Genomic DNA, 20,455 nt, shown 5'->3' with positions numbered 1-20,455 from the left:
CGTATTTTTGAAAGATTTAGTTCTGCAAATTTGAAATTTACAGTCAATCAGTTCCAACATTTTATGTTTTAAGGAGTTCCTTCATTCAAATGTACTTAAAAAAAGATACTTTTTGGTGTTTTATGATGTTTCACAGCAGCTCTCTTGTTATTGTATCGTAATGTTCATATCTGGCTGTCATCCTGCTCCCCTCCTCAGTGAGCTCATGAAAAATCGAATTGATCTGTTTGGGTTTGGAGTTTCCCTGCAGGTCAGTCAATCCCACGTCATCCTCAAATTCTGGGTGGAGGAGGGGTTACGAGGCTGATAAATCCAACCTGTAACGCAGGTCAGCGAGATTGGAACCTTTTGAAGAGGTTCAAAGCACAGCCCTGATTGCAGAAAAGTTCAAATTTAAAATGAAAACCAGAAGATAAATACTATAAAGATTTAAACTCACAACTTTTCACACTTTCACGAGGGATGAGGTGCTACAAAACAAGCCCCTCTCTGATGAAAATGGTGTTTTTGGTGTTTGTAACACGTTTTTGTGGCATTTTTCTGATGACAGAGGACGTATATTAAGAAAATTAAGCCTAAATTCACATTTCCAGGTATTTCCTGATTCAGGAGCAGATGAAAAATGCTGTTTAAAAAAAAAGGCTTATTTGTGACAGAAAATACGCTGGGTGGCCCACAAGCTCCCTGCCACGAGCTCTCAGCAACAGGGAAGGGAAAGGGGGGTGGGTTCGCTCCGTGCCAACAGTCCCGCCCACCATTCAGAGCCGAATTTTTAATAAAGTACTGCTGCTCTGCAGAAACAATGTGAGCGACAAAGGCTAACAACAGCATCATCATTCATGTGGAAAAACATCTAAGAGTCAAAATATTGTTTTTTCCCAATTAGGTGTGAAATGTTTGCATTAGAGCACATGTGTTAAACTCGTGGCCCACGGGCCAGATGTGGCCCTCCATCTCATTTTTTGTGGCCTGCAAAAGGAAAAGTTTTTAATTTCTTAAATTAAAAAATAAAATTGGTTTGTTTTTATTCATATCTAGGGGGAATTGGACTTAGAATATCTGGTTGGACAGCTGTACATTAGGACTTAAACACTGTAACCTGACAGAATCAAATGTAAAAGGATTTATGCTAGAATAACAAGCAAACATATGTTTCTATGCAACTGTAATTGTCACTTTAAAAAGTTATAGTAAATAAATAATCGGTTATTTAACATTAAGGAGTAGTTACATTTATTTTTCAGTACATTTAGTTACATGTATAAGTTATATCTGGCCCTTTGAGGACAAACACTATGTTGATGTGGTCCTCAGGGAAAATGATTTTGACACCCCTGCATTAGATCAGTGTTTTTCAACCTTTTTTGAGCCACGGCACACTTTAACCTTGACAAAACTCCAGCGGCACACCAGCATAAAAAAATAAATAAAGGAGAAAGTCATAGTCTGTATTGATCTACAGCCCCTCCACAATCTCACATGCATTTTTGTGAGTATTGTGGCAGAAAAAGCTGGAAGCTGCAGCTGTTTTTTTCTAAAAGATGTAATAAAAGATAAGTTGGAACATTTAAAAACAGTTTGATGTGTGTTCATTGTGGTTTCACGACGTTTAACAAGGACAACTCATTGTGCGCTGAGACGCTGTCACTTTAACCCAGTGCATCATGGGAGATGTAGTGATGGCAGACAGACTCTCTTCTCTAAGCTTCATTGTTTTGTTCACTTGTTCCACGGTCTGACACCGGATTCTGTGGAAAGCTACACCGTTAAAGACGAGCTTTAGCTGGTATTTTTGATGGAACTGAGAGACTTTACGAGCAGAATCAGAACAAGGAAGTGAAGACTTTAACCACTTCTGATTGGTCAGACTGATGACATGTGTTTAAGCCTCCAAGAATGATTGGTGGAGACAGTTAAAGGGACGGGACTTTTCCTAAAACAGCTGAAGCTGCAGCTAAATCGTGGTACCGTCATTATGATCAAAATGTCTCTAATAGAATCAAATAAACACAAATAATAAAGTATTTTATGATCTTTCATATTCCTAAGTACTCAGTGTTTTATCAGGGCCTGTTTGGATGAACAAAGAGCTGATATCCTGGAGATGGAAAACGTTTTTAGATCAGTGAATGAGGGCAATTTCCCACGGCACACTGGTTGAAAAACACTGCATCAGAGGGACTGAGACTGTCGAAAATGCGCAGAGGCTCTCCATTCTTTAAAATGATTTCAAAAAGATGATTGTTTAAAAAGAGTTTTAGGCTACAGCAAACTGCGATTTCCAAAGCTCCTGCTCTGTTGTGTCGAATGTGATCAAACGTTCTAAAGAAACTGGAGGAATCTCCGTGTGAAAGGGCAAAGCTGAAGATCTTCATAAAAGGCCTGTGGTCATTGGCCTCCCTCATTGAAATGATTGTGTCAAAGACGTAGACCCATGAATACTTTCAGAAACCTCTGTGATCCGCAGAGCTGGTTGGTGAAGAAGGAAGCCATATTTGAACATGGCTCCGAAACGTCACGCTGTCCGGTAGATCAAAATAATCTATTTTAAAGATGGAGAGTGTGCTGTGGTCCAGTTTTAAGGTGCTCCAGGTTAAGAAACAGGGGAGACGTTTTAATGTGTTGAGTTTAAAAGCCAGTATGGTATGGGGGTAAGGGGGTCAGGGGTTGTTGCATAAGTACACATAGTATAGGAACTTGCATAAAAGGCCCTTTGTATGCTAAAAGGATGTAACAAGATGCTGTCTGCATTTACAGCACAATGCAAAACCATATGGCAGCTAATGTATAAAGCATGCCTTAACGTCCCGCTCCGATCGTCCTTTTTGTTCATCGTAAAAGTGTTCCTAGCGGTCTTTTAATTATGATTTTTGGTCTAAATCAAAAAACCTGAGTCATTTTCTAGGACCTAGCTTCTGCACATCGGCAGTTCTTTAGAAATTCACCTCTGAGTTGGGGGTGGGACTCATTTCCCATCATACCTTTGTCTACATGCTCTCCCGCTAGCTTACAGCCCCCCAAAGCCCCAACCTAACATTAGCGGTGCAACCAAAATGGTGAGCAATATTGGAGTCATCCAGCTGTACAGTTTGGATCCAGATTCCAGCTCGGAAGATGTTTTTTTCTGTCTCCATGATCAGAAAAACACCGCCAGAACATTTTATAAACAGAATTTTCAATGGAGTGACTCTATAACACACCTGCAATAATATTAGAATAGATCATGCAAAAGAAAGAGAAAAAACATGACTGAAAAAAGGGAAAAGTATTCTAACTGCTGTTCCTAAATTCATCTTCTTTCTGAAGTCTCAGCACATCATTTTTTGAAATGTTTGGTAAATGTGGTGAAGTAGAATCTGAAAAGTAAATAAAAGAATTCAACTTCTAAGCACTTAAAGCAAAAATGTGTTTTGAAATCTTGAATCTTGTGCAGACTATTCCTGATGTTTCTGCTGAAGATGAACATTTGACCGGCGCTGCACTCAGAGATGCTCTGGCTCTGTTTTTGTGGCAAATGATTGAGATTCCTTTGCCTACACATCCTTAGCCTCGGGCAGCAGAGACCTCTCTTCAAGGAGCCTGTTCTTATGTTCAGGATCCATGGAGCCCATCACACTTAATGCAGTCAAGATTTTTATTTATTTGTAGGCTCCGTTTCTCAGAAATGGAGCTAAAACGAGCCAAAACATAAAATGTCGTATGTTAAGCATAAAGAAATGTAACTCCCAGAGTCAACAGATGCAAAATATGTGTGTTCTTAACTTAGGTACCATATTGTCAGCACTATAGGTTGCACCAGATTATTAGGCGTACTGTCAAAAAAATGGTCCATTTTTGAATTTACGTCATATATAAGACACACCGAGCTATAAGTTGCATTGAGCAAGAAAAAAGAGTCAGAGATGCGTCTTTCTGTCTGTCAGACTTTATTAACTAAAAACTAATTGTTTTAGTTTCCCTAACTGTAAAAATAGTAAAAACAGAGTTAAGGACACTAAAATGGTTTGACATTAAAAAAAACTCTCAGTTAATGTTAACCATACAAAATTCATGATTTTTGGAAATCGCCTCATTCCTGCAGATTTAGTAGTAAAAGTTTCTATTGATAATCATGTGGTGGAAAGAGCGACTGTGATTGAGTTCCTCTGAGCAATTATGGACCAGAAAATAAGCTGGAAGCCACAACTAAAGGAAGTCAGAGCTGAACTTGCTGAAAGTCTACCAGTGTTGGGAAAAACTCACAAATCACGTTTACTAATATATTCATAGATAATACTACCATATTTACAATACAGTGTAGAAGTTTGGGGAAATACTTATAAAGCAAATTTACAGTCTTTGTGCATCTTACCAAAAAAAAAGCCAATTCAATCGTTCATGCTGTGGATTATGGGACTGACACAAACACACCATTTTTTAAAGTCTGGTTTATAGAAATGATGGGAACTAGTGAAACTTAAAACGGTGCTCTTCATGTTTAAAGGCAGAAATAAGTTACTTCCAATAAACATAAACCAAACGTTCAAGGACAGAGACAGGCGTTAAAAGTAAAGCGCAAAAGAAAATGTGCTCATCCATTTGTGGTTTTATGGAACGGGTTGGATGAAGGTTTTAAACAAAAGCAAACGTTTACATGTATTCATAAAAAACCTACAAGATGTCACTGATGGAACTTTACAAGGCTAGAAATGATCAATAAAACATAAACTTCCTCATAGGTGCTCTACAGAGGAAAAAACTGTAAATAGAAATAGAAGGTGTTGTAAAAAGGGGTGGGGGCACACAAGATTTTTCTTCCACCCACTCCTTTCCGAGCACACTCTTTTGTTGTATGGCTCTGTTTTTAACTCTTGTGTTTATTTTCATTTTGTGCTTGAAATAAAAATAAAAATAAAAATAAAAATAACTGGGTTGCAGTAACTCTGGAACTTGTGAGTAACACGCTACATGTTAGCCATGTTAGAAGCATTATCCGTGTTAGTCTATTCACAATATCTGTACCATGTAACAAAACTGACCACTAAAACAAATGTTACACTAATACACAAATCAGCAGAATGAATCCATATATAAGACACTCTAAATTATAAAACATACTTATCTTTTGAAAATATTAAGGCTGTTATGTGTGCCTTATAATGGGATAATATGATTTTAAGGTCAATAGAAAAGCTATACATATATATTTCTATGTGACCTCCACCTTTACTAAATAGTTTTTGCCCTCATAGTTTATCCCTTGTGCTATCTTAGATGACCCCCCCCTTGCCTTGACGTGTTCTCCCTACCATGACAAAGGTGGATAAAGGTGTTAAGATTTCATGTAATCCATGGACACCAGTGAAGATCACAAATCATTGAAGAAAAAAGGTTCAGAGCACTGTCTAGTGGGTCTAGATGACCCAACTCCCAATGGTAAAGGGCCTAGGATAGCACAAGGGTTAAAAGCCTTTGAGTTACATTTGATTGGTTTGCTTTCATTTTCAGATGCGTCCTACAGAAAGCAGTTCCTGGACTGAAGGCCATTGATGGCCAGCTGACAGACTCCTCTATGTCGGCCTCGCCTGCTCCGCGGGTCATCTCTGCCCCGGGGTCGTTCCTGTCGATCTGCCGAGAGCAGCTTCAGCAGACTCAGGATTTACAGCAGCTTCACAGCACAGAGCTCAGGTGGGAAGAAGTCAGCACGATAACATCGAGCTGTTCCTGTTTTCATGTTACTCAACTCTTTTCCCTTTTTCCAACTGGTTATAAGGGGTGAAGGGGAGATTTAAAGGGCCTAAACCATGCCATTCTTACGTCTTCTATAGTCAACAATATCCATGTATGTGATCATGTATTACCTTTGGCACACGAAAGAATGCATTTTTTATTCAATATTAGTTTTTTCCTAAGATGACTGCACCTCTGAGGCACCGGCTTTCACGGTGCTTCCCGTTTCATGACGTCTATCTAAAGTCGGCCTCGGCAGCGTGTTTGCGTCTCACCCATGAAAACAAACAACACCCAAACTTCTGCAAAGATGGATGTGCATACTGTGCATAAAAAGGGAATGCAGCTAGCCGATAACTGCTAGCTCCATGGAGAAAGGGGGTTTGTGTGTGTGTTACTCTGAGGGTGATGCTGGGACCGCAGACTCTTCCTACATCCCAAAGTGAGAAGCCGCTCGTTTTCGAAGGTTGGGAGGGGCTGGTGCTCAGAGCGCAGGTTTTTAGAGGAACACTCAGAAAGAGGGGAACAGATCAAAATACCACTTTGGGGTTTCTTTTCTTGAGAAATTAACTTTATAAAACACTTAAACACACAAAAGGCGCTTGAACCAAGGGCAGCATTTCCACAGCTTTAATGTCTGTCAATCAAAATAAACGGAAAAACTCCCACCTTTAAAGTTTAGTTAACTTTATAGGACTAATAAGGAGGATTCCAAATATAAAGCAAATTATCAACCGTTCTGGCTGTAAAAATAGGTTTGATGTCCTCATCAGAACTTTATCATCCATGTAAAGACCATTTTAAATCAGAGTAATCATGAATTGACAGTATAATCCACGGTTTTAAAGAGTAATACTAAACACTGACTTAGGATTCAGGTATTGAGACATTTTTTCGATGATTTTTTTGATCATTTTGTTAGCTGTTTTTAAAATTTTACTTAAAAAAAACACATTTTAAAAACCAGTTTTCTGATATTTTTTGCTTAAAATCAGTTTGTAATTTAATTATTTAGATAAAAAACTTTTTCCAGAAGTGTTAACCCTTTAACAACGGAGATGTTGCTGCCGGTGACACCTAAATAGCCCGCACTCTTTCACATACCATAATCTTTAACCGTTTATGCAATCAAAGTGAATCCGCTGATTCTGACGCAGAGAAATGTTGCATAATGGCACAAAGCCGCTTTTTTCCACGACAAAATCCGCTGATTTCATAAACGGTTGAAGAGTTACAGTAGTGGACAGAATGTAAACACTGGAGCTAAAGCTTCAGTGGTAAAAGGCTAAACGCACAGCTGTACTCATCAACTGAAATTTGATTTTGAGGTGTGAAAAAAACCCCCAAAAAACTGGTACGGGGGTTTTAGTGTCACACAAGACAGATTATTTCTTTTAAGGTTTGATGAAACTGAGTTCTGTGTCCGTAAAAATACAAACTCTTCATGAGATACCTCACAACGGCTTTCCTTCTGAGAAACTTTAGGAAATGTTTTTGGGCAGCCGGAGTTGAATATTTAATTGCCAGCATTGTAAAGAGAAGGAAACGGAAGACAGATGACCGAAGAGCTCAAATCCCCGTGAAAAAGACAAACAGAATCAGGATGTAAGATGGGATACACCTCAACAGAAGAAGATAATCAAAGCCACTGGAAAACGTGGTACAGGAGGTTGGATTACACCTCCTTTTATCTCCAGCAGATTATCCTGTCAGACATGGAGCAGAGAGGAATGTCAGCCATTCTCTTGTTATGTCTGATACGTGAGGCGTAGTGAGTCTAAGACAACGTCCATCTATTTTCTCAAGTCCTTCAGTGTCGCTGGCCTCTGCACACGTTGACATCCCTGCACAAGGAGGACCACCAGCAGTTAAAACACCAATCAACTTTCTGCTTATCTTCCTGACCTTTCGAAGTTGCTCAGCACAAAAGATGAAACGTGGCGGCGCCCACTCGTTCGGGTCACGCCAAGGACTCCCATGGCTTGGGGGTAGGTTAGGTCTCCCCATGCTTTCCCCCTCGCCGTGTAGCCTCTACCCCTATGGCCCCTGAACAATGAACCATTTTGGGGGCTTTGCGAGAGCCTACACAGCCATTTAACCCCTGGCCTGACCTTTTGTCAGTGTGAGGTTTAGGAGAGGTGAGAAGACTGACACATGTCACTTCACTGGTGACTGTAAGGTGCAAATCCTTACCAACCAATTCATTTAGCCTCCTTTGTATTTTCAGGACAATTTTTTCTAAATATTTACCATGACAGCCTTCGATGCATAAGCCTAAACTCCCAAATAAAGTTGTTCCTATTTCAAGTGAAATAATGTCTGACATGACGAGATAAGGCGTGCATGTGCATGCTGCTTGTCATTTGCTGTTTTTAGGGTTGATTCAAAACAGGCGCTGGGTCACAGCAGGGAAACCTGGAGGAAATAACTGAATGGCCACAAATTGGGGATTTTTTTTGCTGCAAAATTATTAGAAATATGAAAAGATTCGTCAAAAAATGCTTAGGTTAGCTTTAAATACTAAAAGATGTTTTTCTTCTCTCTGTCCCATTCTGATCAAGATTTTTATGTAGTCTTGGGAGTTTTGTACTTTCATGCAAGAAACAAACAAAGAAATGTTTTTTTGACTTTTATTGCAAACAAAAAAAAGTAGAATGTTTATTGACTTTTTGTTAAACCTATTTAAAGCAATATTTGCCATAATAATAAACGTTCTATCTATCTTGATTTCAATTTAAAAATAGTTAAATTAAAGTTAAATTTGTTTTATTTCAAAAACTAAAAATTGCAAAGTGCATATCATGGCATCAGCTGCTCTGAAGCCTACAGTTGTCAATACAGTAAACCCCATGATGGTGTTCGCTAAAAATGAAATGGCATTGCTATCACTGGTTGGTATTTCTTTTTTCATCCATCCTTCTACTTTCTATATTTGCTTATTCATGTTCAGGGTCACGGGGTTGCTGGAGCCTACCCAGCTGCTACTGGGGGAATGTGGGGTTCACCCTGGTCAGTTTGCCAGTTTTTTCTTTTTTCATGTGTATGCAAGTGTTTGAAAGAGGAAAAGACAATCAAAGTTCCTCAGATTATTAGACATTTATTGTGACCCTGGAGTGAACCAGCAGGTACAGCGTTGGAGGATCATTGGGGTCGCACTCTTTGACTCCTTGACTCCTCACTTTTTTGTCCCACTGAGAGTGAAGAGTGCAGGCTTTGTAGAAAAGAAGCAGCTCTACTTGAGACTGTCGTCATTCCAGACAGGCAGAGTGTGTCTCTGACCCCTCAGGGGCAGGACAGGCAGGGGAGCGGGGCAAAGCATTGCAAATAGATTCATTAAGTTTCCATTGAGGTGCCTTTGTAGCCATGTATCCCTCACTGAAAGAGACATTATGTAGTAGAACATGACCAGACAACCAGGCTTATGTCTATGAATGTGTTTGTACCTTTCTTTCCATTAACTGGTTTAAAAAAATCAATATAATAAAAAGAATAGTGTAACATTATGTGGCTTATAACTGCTGTTTTTGTGACACAACCAAATATGTTAGTAATAGAAAAGTAAATGTTTCTTTAAAAGTTATTTTTCTACCATAATTTGCCAGATAAGTAATTTATATGAGACATTGTTTTTGTTTGCCAAAAACTATGGGAAAGAGTAGTTGAAGCTAAACTAAAAGCACAAATGATTATTTGTGGTTTCATGCCACGCAATAGTGTTACAAATGCGATACTTGCTTTGAGCATGTTGATAGAGAAGTACAGGGAGGTCAAAAAGAGCTGCACTGTGTCTTTGTAGATCTGGAGAAAGCTTATGACACGGTACCCAGAGAGGAACTGTGGTGTTGTGTGAGAAGGTCTGGAGTGACAGAGAAGTATGTTTAGAGCAGTGCAGGACATTAATGAGGGCTGTAAGACGGTGGTGAGGTGTGCTGTAGGGGCGACAGAGGAGTTCAAGGTGGAGGTAGGATTACATCAAGGATCAGCACGGAGCCCTCTCTGTTTGCATTGATGGACAGGCTGACAGATGAGATTAGGGATCACAGTGGACTATGATGTTTGCAGACGATATTGTGATTTGTTGCGAGAGCAGGACACAGGTGGAGGAGAAGCAAGAGAGGTGGTGGTTTGCCCTGGAAAGCAGAGGAATGAAGGTTAGCCTCAGCAAGACGGAGAACATGTGTGTGAATGAGAGGAACCCAAGTGGAAGAGTGAGGTTACAAGGAGAAGAGGTAAAGAAGGTGGAGGATCCATGGTCAAGAGTCCAGAGTAATGACGAGTGTGGAAAAGAAATAAGGAAGTGAGTGCAGGCAGGTTGGAATGGGTGGAGAAATGTGTCAGGTGTGACAGACGAGTTTTAGCTCAAATGAAAGGAAAGGTGTTCACAACTGTGGTGAAAGCAGCCATGTTGTTTGGCCCAGTGACCCTGAGGAAAAGACAGGAAGCAGAGCTGGAGGTAACAAAGATGGCGAGCTTCTCTTTGGAAGCGACCAGGATGGATCAGGAATGAGGACATCAGAGGGACAGCACATCTTAGAGGTTTTGGAGATCAAGTCAGAGAGGCCACACATGTAGAAGGATGCTGAGTTTAAAGCTGCCAGGCAAAGAAATCTATAAGAAGACCAAGGAGAATGTTTATGGATGCAGGAAAAGAAGACATGGAGGTAGCTGGTGGTAGAGTAGAGGATGCAGAAGACGGGGTTGGATGGAGGAAGCTGATTTGCTGTGGCGACCCCTAAAGAGAAAAGCCCAATGGAAAAGAGGAAGTTTGACTACTTTTAAGTTTTAATATGTTTTTCATTATTTTGAGAAAAACAAACAGCAACGAAACCAAGATTTCCAGCACAACAAAGTCACAGCATTGAGGCGAACACATCAGCTGGTTATCCAAGCTGATGTCTGCAAGAACCAAGACAGGCAACGAGTGTGAACGCCACTTTCTGAGAGTGGCGCAAACGTGATAATATTCCCCTGTAATATTGGCCTCAATGGTGGCTATCTCTCCAACGCCATTTCTTCCACGCCACCAGCCTTTTGCCAAATATGACTGTTTGACGATGTGTTCTATAATTGTGTATGCAATGACACAAGCAATGAAATGAAGATTACTAGTTGTGCTCAGCCTCTACAAGTGTAGATCATTTTGACAGACAGGATCAAATCAAATTAATAGTGATCAAAAGCTAGTTAAAAGTGATCTTCTGGCAGATATTTTTCCAAAAGCATATGCCGTTGGGGGAAATGAACCTGAAACTGCCAATAGGTTGCACCCAAATGACTACATTTTCTGTTGAACAAAAGTTATTTCTTTTGTGAAAAATGCACCAAGGCAACCGAGAAAACCTGTAAAAAAACAGAAAAGGACAAAGCTTTGGAAAGTCAAGCCCTGGTGGTAAAACATGAAACTACAACAAAAGCCCTGGGTGCTTCCATCTTTATTGTTTAAGTTTACAACATTCCAAACATCTTCTTGTACATTTTGATTCTAGTTACAGTTTCCATGTCCACAGTGATGCTTCACCTCACCTGGATGCCGTGAGCAGTTTGTGCCAGCACCACACTTTGGCTCTGAAGCTGGCCGAAGAGCAGAGATTGTTCCACGAAAATGCTGGTGCCACTCCTTCATCGGAAAAGCCCAATCCCAAACCAGCACCATGTGGAAAGACACTTTACACAGACAGTACAACCGCAGAAAGGTGTTACACAGAAGAGGAGCCCAGTCATGAGACCATCGCCCCAAACAGAGAAGTCATTGAGGAAGACGCACATGAAGTAAGAAGACGCCGCACATCCAAAGGATTTACCTGTGGAATCAGCTTCCCTTTAGAGAAAGTTCCCACTCATCACAACTCCGACTTCAAACGGTAAATCTTAATCTGATTCAGTCAGACCGTTATTTTCATCCATTTCAGCCAATTCTACAGTGACAATTTAAGGTCAGCTAATCTGTTTATGTTGAAAGGTCATATTTTCATTCCGATATCCAACAAGCCACTGCTGACGGAAAAAAGAAACTTTAAAAAATTATTTTTTTAATTTAAATATTAGCAGTTCTAATGGAAGGGTATCACATTCAGTAAAAAAAAACATCATTTATTTAAAAAAAAAAAAGGTGATCATCATTCAAATCTTTTCTGTGATTTTCTTTTAAATATTTTTAAGAACTACATAATCAAGGAAGTCCAAACAGGCTGGACTCTAACCTCATCTGCTCATTAAAACTATAAGATGAGCTGCAATCAAAAGATGAAAAACCACAAAGTGTCCGTGTCACAGACATGATCCGTTCAGTTTATGTCTTTGTCACGATATCACCAGCCTGACCTTCTTCACAGGCATTACAGAGCAAATCGTGGATGTAGTTCTGTAGACCAGATATAACTTTTCTCTTCTCTGTGGTGATGCAGGAAGTGAGTTACAGCAGGAGTTTGTGTTGATGTGAAGCTGCAGAGACAGGGAGAGACCGTTAATACAGGCCATGAAAATACTCCAGACAAACTATATCAGTCTCTCAGTAACTCACCATAAATGATACAAAAAATGTGAGAAGTCCTCATTAATGTTAAAACAAAATCCCTAACACCATTACTCTCTCTCTTATAGTGAACCAGCAGGTCCCAGTAATGGAAGTTGTAGACACGTGTTGCAAATGTTGGGCAATTGGTTCAACTCTTCTGTCTGGTTGATGGTCGTCTTGTGACTTACTCATCACATCTTGAATAATCAAGCTTTACAGGAGAAATGTGGTTTGTACTTTTCTCTTCATTGCTTTCCTTTGTGTGTGTTGTGTGTGCATCCCTGTTTTGGAGCAGCTTAGCAGCCGTTGTGATTCAACAGAGGTGGAGGAAATACAGGCAACGACTTAAGAACACTACTTCCACTGTGAAAAGAACAGAAGATAATGAGGAGGAATTGGAGCATGTGCCTAACAACAAGAACACCGTTGCAGCAACAGTCATCCAGGTGAGTTTTCTTGCTTGACTTTCCATCCAGGAGGTGAAACCATTTTCCTCTGGAAACTCTGCTGGTTCATTTGATCATGTGATGGTTAGCTTGAATCCAGTCAAACATGTTTTGTCAAAACAATGAAATTCTTAATATTTTATTAAACTCATGGGTAATAGTGTGTCTCTGAGTCCTTTGGATCATCTCAGACACCTGTGATCATTAGTTTGTCAGGTGACTTCAATTAAAGGAAAAACTACTACAGGAAATTCCACATTAATAAGCGGACCAACATTTTCAAGCAATATGGGAAAGAAAAATGATCTCTATACCTGCCTGCCTGCATGCTTACCAACACACCTGCCAACATGCCTGCCAACATGCCTGCCTGCCTGCCTGCCAGCCCCGACCGACTGATTGACCTACCTACATGTAGAAAAGGAGAGAAACTGTTGGGGTGCCCCCCCCCCCCATCCTCCCCTGACCTCAACCCTATTGAGAACAGCATCTTTATGCAAAACAATCTGAGAGTGGGAGGCAGTTCCAAACAGCAGCTCTGGGAGGCAATTCTGACAAAGAAGTTTACGCACAAACTCTCCAAAAACTCCCAAGTTCAATGGATACAACAATTGTTGAGCTGCTTTATAGTAATGCCTCCCATGTTGAAATGTAACTTGACCTATTAAGATGTTTTTGATTAGAATGGCTTTTGATTTCAGAAAATATGACCTCCTAATGCAGATAATTCATCAAATGAAGTTCTTGAGAATATTGAGAATACTGTTATCTTTACGTGTGTTCAATAAAATTGTATATATCCTCAATGGTTAGTGACATGAAAGTGACTGTCATTTACATTGAGTATTTAAATCATAGACAATATCATTTGGAACAAGCTGTAAACTGGCTAGAGTTTAGATGTCTTTGTGAAGACCTGTTCTTTCAATGGAGACAGGCTGGAGCCTCCATCCACAGCTGAAGATGGAAGCCCTCAAACAGGCTGTGTTCACTTCCTGGACTGCTCCTCTGCACAGGAGTGCAAGCTGCTGCACCGAAAACACGCTACACGCCACCTTTCCCCAATCCTCTGTCAACACAAAATTGTTTGATGAGTCCTTTAGGAACCTCCAAGCGAGAAGGCTGGCGGGGGGGTTGACGTGGAGGAACATTGTGTGAGTGTGAGTCTGTTTGATGGGAACATAGTGATTAATCAAATTCCAAAGAAATGTGGTTGCAAGAGTTCCAGAATTCCTGTGAGGCTCGACTTGAAGTGGAGTGTGCCCCCCCAGCCCACTGGGAATTGGAGGATTTAGAGGCACACTGGACCTCCATTTGTCTGTGAGGAGCTTGGAGTCATGCAGAGTTCAGACAGCAGAGTGCTCGGCAATTAAAATGCCGCCGAACATGTTTTATCTCTCTAATGGGATAACATACAGTATTTACCTTTGCTCTGAGGTTCATGGATGGTCCTCTTGTCTTTCCTGGGGCACCTCCAGGCGTTTTGGAGAGGCTTCACTTTGAGGAGGAAGCTTGCATCTGCTCTTGCTGCCGTAGAGTGCCCTGATGGAGAGGATGACACCTTCGAAGAGGAGGAGGAGGAATTTGTATTTGATGAGGTACGCTTACAACTTCATATGTTTTTATAGTCTCACGGTTCAGTAATTACCCCCCCACATCACATCACATCTCACTGACCTGCACATACTTTGATACAGAGTAGTACAGTTAATGTGCTCATCCAACTCCCACTACATGCAAACCATTGACTGTATATGAGAACTGGACTGAGTAACTCCTCCTCTCTGGTGTTCCAGACAGGAAGTACCTGCTGCTTCCTGTCTGGAAAATCCCATAGATTTCTATAGGAAAAAACACAGCTGTTACTCAGTCTATTGGTCAGAAGAACCATTCTAGCTCTGTTAACTTTTTGCAAAGGCCTACCTCCTTATAGATTGTGTTTTGGTGTTTTTAACATGTTCTTGTAGCATTTTTCTGATGATGGATGACATATGAAACAGAATTTAAGCTCAGAAATGCATAAAGCAGAAAGCAGACAAAACAATGCAGTTCGCTCCATTCTGATTCATCCACTTGCAGACAAATAGATCCATGTCGGTTTTTCTTTTCCTCGCCTGAGCGGCAATCTGGCTCTTAACTGTATGGCTGAAGAGCTCCAATATTCCTCGCCATCTTTGTTGCACTGCTAATGTTAGGTTGGGGTTGTGAGCTAGTGGGAGAAAGTGTAAACAAAGGGATGATAGGAATAATGGATTGGACTTATCTCCACTTTTCCAGACGCTCAAAGCGCTTACAATGTGTGTCCATTATTCATTCCCTCCTCAACCATACTTGGTGACGGTAAGCTGCCCTGGGGCAGACTGACGAAGGTGTGGCTGCCTCTGACCATCACCAGGACATTCATACGTCTTCACACTGGAGGCAGGGAGGGTGAAGTGTCTTTTTTTTTCATGGGATTTTTGCTGCAGTTCACATTATTCATGTTATGATCTGACCAGTCAGACCCCTTAATAAAGGTCTGTGGTCTCACGTCAAATGTTCACAATGCTTCATTGACAGATTTCTGTGTAGGTATGGGTAGTGGTACGGGTGTGGCTGTCCAACAAACTCACTCCGATTGGTGAAAGCGTTTGCCATAGAAATGGTGACTCAGATTGACTCACTGGTTCAATCATGGCGGCATCTGTACTGTAAAAAAAAAGGCAAAGTATTTGACTTAATTTCATTGAAGATAGGAAGTAACCCACTCTCTTTGGATGGCATCACGATTACTCATATAGTCAGTGATGCAAACACAAAGCTGCACAAATGTCACAAAATACATGCTTGCGCACTGATCTACTACAAACATTTTCCTATGAAAAATCTGTACCTGAAGAACATTTTCTTTCAAATACTTCTTGTCACAACAGGAAGCAGTTTTTGAAAAATGTAAAATGTTTTTTTTTTTTTTCATAAACAGCCAAACCTGGATAAAAACTGGACTGACTTTGAGGATTCATCCCCCAGATACTGTCCAGTCCCAGAGCTAAAGGTAAGGTCTTCTGACAACGTTTATTCCTGTAATTCACCCATACTTTGATTTATGTTTTACTATCTCTGCCATAGAGAATCCCCCCCTCCAGGTTTTCCTCCAGTCACCACGAACCTTTGAATTTAAAAAGCACCATTATTTCCTGAAGAGACCAGGGCTGCTCAACATCGGCAGATGTCATTTTTGACACTTGCTGAAATGTCGCTGTGTTTTTTTCTTGCTTTTGAACTTGGTTTACCTCTTGTTGGATCTTTTCTTTGGAGCGTGCTCAGACTGTACATCATGGTAGCCGCTTTGGACGAGCTGATGAGCTGCAGCTGCTGTGTGGTCGGCCTCTGCCTGTTGACGGCGAGGAACACTTCAAAGGCCGAGATGAGCAATTCAGTGAGGAGAGAATGAAGTCTGGAGAGTGATTAAACCGTTACTTTGACGTACAAATGAGCACTCCACAAGTGTGAAATCTGAAAATTTACTGCTGAGGAACTAAAATAAAATATGCTCTTTGGTGTAAAAGTGACAGAGAATTCCTATGAGCATTATATTTCATTGTCTTTGAGGTTCACAGTGGAGGACGGTTTCAACTTCTGCTAAAATCCCACCTTTCTCACACTAGAGTATTTAGAGGCGGATTTGGGTGTTTTTCAGGTTGGAACACATGTTAATGGAAACAGAAAAGAGTCTTTAGAGTCAATTTGGTATTTCCAGCTAAATGTTTTATCACCGAGGAAACTTAATGTGAGGTGCATTGCAGGTTTTGTCACAGCAGGCAGTTTTCAGAGCTGCCAGTTTGCACCATTAAAGACCCACTCTGATAAAAATCCAGTTTTTAATAATTCACTTTATTTCAGACTCAGATCCATAAAAGAAGACAGACAGAACATACAAAAATGAACTACAATTTACAACCATTTAAATAGACTATAATCTCTGTGCCCAGTGCTTTCTTAAGGCAGAGGTGTAGTGCCTTCTTTGGGCATCAGTCAGAGAAATCCAAGCTTAAAATTTCATTTGGAATTTCTTTAAAGTTATATTAATTGACACATACCCACAGACACACTCCAGAAGCATTTGGTGGTTTAACCCCCCAAACCAACCCCTTAATGCTGAGTGTCATGCACAGAGGAATTGAGTCCCAATTTTAGAGTTTTTGGTATGACTCAGCCTGGATTTGAACGAACGACCTTCCAGTCACAGGCTGGACACTCTTCCACAAGGCCACTGAGCTGTGACTTATTCACATAGTTGTGAATCAGCAGAAGATGAAAAGATTCTATTTAAAAAAGAATGTATTTGTGATGTAGAAAATACGATGGATGGTCCACAGTCTCCCTGCTCTACTCCATTCTGATCATCCACCTGCAGACAAACAGATCCATGTACGTCTTTGTTTTCTTTGTCAGAGCTGGAATCTGAATCTAAACTGTACAGATGGACAGATCTGATAGTACTCACTGTTTTTGATGCACGGCTAATGTTAGTGAGGGTTCTGTTTGGTTTGTGGTCATGTTCTGAGTCGTCCTCAGTGGTTCACAGCTGGTCCTCATGTAGTCCAGAACCCTCATATAATAACAAGTGTCTGGTTTGTCAGGTCATCTGCTCTGTTGTGTCACCTTTATGTTGCTCCATGGGTTTTGTCCTTCTTTTATTTTCTGTCACCACGCCGGGTCTCCTGCATTTTGGCTCCTCAGATGAGGACTTGGGGCCACCAGTTCCTGACAGTTAGCTTGGGGTTGTGAGAGGCTGTAAGCTAGTGGGAAGAATAAATAGAGAGGGAGGGAAAGGGGGGTAGGGTTGCTCCACTCCAATGGTCCCTCCCACAATCAGAGGTAAAATTCTGCCGCTCTGCAGAAACTATGTCCAAGAAAAGGACACATTTAAAAAAAAAACATTTAGCTAAAAACAGCAAAATCATAATTAAAAGACCACTGGAACACTTTGAAAATAGATCAAAAGACGATCAGTGTGGTTTTTTAATGCAGCAGCAGGAAATAACTGCAACTCCGATTGATACCTCAGAGGCAGCCTAAAACATTGAAGCTTGTGAATTTGTATTTTTTATTTTGACGCTGTCCTTATTTTCTTTTAAACATGTTTTCCAGCTCCCCCCTTTTGGTCCTTCCTCATACATATCATCACATACATGGAGCCCGTTTCAGGCCTGGACAGCAGGGGAACATGGAGACTCAGCCTCTCAAAAAGATTCACCAGAGACTTCCAACAGGTATTCAAAAGGGGCGTCATCAGATATGGAGGTGCACCAGTAGAGCCAGATTTCTCCACACCTCCCTTAGACCTTTTTTAACAAAAATGACAGAATGTGTTTTAGTAAAAACTAATTTATTTTAATATCTCCGTTGGAAATATGCTCCAACACAAAGTTCAGCTGTCAAAATGTTTGGTGAGGTGAGCTACCGCTAGCTTGAGCATCTCATAAAGACAAATGCTTCTCACACTCAACGCTGTGACTGTCTCAGGTGTTGAAACAAATCTGTACTCTAACAAGCACACTCCTGATTGGTGAGTGGTTGCCATAGAAACATTGACTCAGACCAGTCACTGCTTACCAATGATTCCTGGTTCCAACATGGCGGTGTCCAAATCCAAGAAAATTGGCGACTGAATGGACTTCATTTGCTTAAAGCTGGAAGTGAACTGTTTTCAATGGAGGATGTCACACTCGCTCACTCCAGTTCTCATACACAGTCAATGGACTTTAGACCATGAAAAAAAGCCCAACATCAGCAACAATAACAGTACAGGCAATACTAAAAAATAGTTAAAAACAGGCGTGATGCTGTAGTATCGCGAGACCCAGCGAGACGAGTGTGGTGAGTCGACTTGGCGGCGCGTAAGCATTTGAACAAACATTTTCGATCTTGTTTCATTTTTCCGCCATATTAAAATATTTCCTGCTAACTAACACAACCTGTTAAGAGTATTAAGCTTCTGTCAGCCTGGAGGACCTGGAGAATTTCATTGACGAGTGTTTTAATACCTGCAACATGGTGAAGCCCAGAACCGCCACCACCACCCCCTCCGCCAAGCGTGAACGGCCTGAGGACTCTCCCGGGGCTGTGTCCTCTCCGGGCAGCGGAATGAGCGATATCCTGGATTCGATTGACAAAAAGCTCTCCAGCTTTGATTGCCGCCTCAATTTGCTGGAGATCCTCCATAGAGAATTTCAAGGTCTGCGGGAGTCTCTGGAATTCAGCCAGCAGCAGGTGCGGGAGCTTGCAGCGGAGAACCAGGCCCTCAGAGAGACCGTCAAGATCCTGAACAGTGACACCACTCGTCTCTCCGAGGAGAACCGATCCATAAAGGAAACCCTCCTGGATCTTCAGTCGAGGAGCATGAGGGACAATCTAGTGGTCGCGGGGGTTCCAGAGGAGGCAGGAGAAGACCCCGAGGCCACCGTTAGATCCTTTTTAGAGGTCCACCTGAAGCTCCCCAAGGAGGAGGTGCAGAAGATCTCCTTCCACAGGGTTCACCGCCTCGGAGGAAGAAAGTCCGACCACCTGCGCCCGCGTCCTATTGTGGCTAAATTCGAACATTTCAAACAGAAGGAGTTGGTGAAGGGCCGCGGACGGGAACTCAAAGGCACGCATTACAGCGTTAATGACCAGTTCCCGGCAGAAATCCTCCGCAGAAGGAAGATCCTGTTCCCGCTGAGGAGGAAGCATCTTGCTGCTGGTTCGAGAGCGGTTGTGGCCGTTGACAAACTTTACGTGGACGGCCGGCTGTTCCGGGACCCGGAGATCACCCCCTGGCTGTGCTGAAGGCTTTCAGATCCGCGCTGAGAACATCTGCGCTGCCCAGAAGAAACCCGCTAAACTAACTTCAATGAATGGAAAACCGGATCATCAATAATCCACACCTCGATCTCAGGAAAACAAACAGTCTTTTTTTTTTCTTCTTCACCTCAGTCCCACTCATGTTTCTATTGTTGTTTTGTTGTTGTTTTCGTTTTCCCTTCTATTTTTTTTTCTTTCCTTTACTCTCCTCCCCCCCCTCTCCCCCCTCATCATATGTAAATCACCTGGAAGCAACTCATCCTCGGTAAGTATTTATTTATGCACGGAATGGGCGCGCGCGCACACAAGCGCACACAGGGGCGTGCACATGCGATCCCGCACACACACGCCGACATACTGCAATCACCTCACACAGGCTCTCATAGGACGCACGCGACACGCAGCTCACATAGCCAGAAAACGTTCACGCGCACAGCGCTTCTCAATGCGGGCACGCGCACACGGACTGGTACACAAGCACTACTTAGCTTTATACCTTTTCAGTCAGAGCAGTTATGAACAGTCTTAACATCGTTAGCTGGAATGTGCGTGGACTTGGCTCTGAGCCAAAGAGACTGAAAGTGTTAAATCACCTGGATGGTCTAAAAGCAGATATAGCTCTACTGCAGGAGACCCATTTATCGAATTCTTTGAATCACCTTATGTGCTGCTTACAATTTCCAGTTATATACTCTGCCAGTTACAACTCCAAACAACGAGGAGTTGCTGTTTTAATTAATAAAAATCTTAATTTTACTCATAAGGATACAGTTACTGACCCAGAAGGCAGATTTGTAATCATTAATATATCCACTCAGAATAAGGACTTTTGTATAGCGAGTGTCTATGGCCCTAATGTTGACGACTCTTCCTTCTTTCACAGATTCTTCACCTCACTCTCAGTTCACTCTGACTCCACAATCATTATAGGAGGAGACTTCAACCTTGTTTTGGACCCTGA

General features: G+C 41.5%; 1 protein-coding gene across 13 annotated transcripts in view; it reads left to right on the top strand.

Annotated features, from left to right (window-relative positions):
* The window catches only part of lrriq1 (leucine-rich repeats and IQ motif containing 1), a 59,932-nt gene that overhangs the window by 17,505 nt on the left and 21,972 nt on the right, over positions 1–20,455 (top strand). For 12 of the 13 annotated variants that reach the window (XR_013656272.1, XR_013656271.1, XR_013656270.1 and 9 more), the window contains 6 exons: positions 5,488–5,667; positions 11,217–11,570; positions 12,519–12,669; positions 14,148–14,267; positions 15,632–15,703; positions 17,803–17,924. Coding sequence is in view for 10 of the 13 variants with exons in the window: in XM_078948229.1 (XP_078804355.1) it covers positions 5,488–5,667; positions 11,217–11,570; positions 12,519–12,669; positions 14,148–14,267; positions 15,632–15,703; positions 17,803–17,924 (999 nt within the window). In the remaining 3 variants the exon portion in view is untranslated. Of the gene's footprint in view, positions 1–5,487; positions 5,668–11,216; positions 11,571–12,518; positions 12,670–14,147; positions 14,268–15,631; positions 15,704–15,777; positions 16,132–17,802; positions 17,925–20,455 lie in introns of those variants that run through there. The other variant, XM_078948228.1, reaches the window with a different exon arrangement.

This window comes from Oryzias latipes, chromosome 6 (assembly GCF_053564925.1).
Source record: "Oryzias latipes strain Hd-rR chromosome 6, Olatipes_Hd-rR_3.1".
NCBI lineage: Eukaryota > Metazoa > Chordata > Actinopteri > Beloniformes > Adrianichthyidae > Oryzias > Oryzias latipes.
The sequence above is the reverse complement of the archived record's forward strand: the minus strand, read 5'-3'. Positions and strand labels throughout refer to the sequence as shown.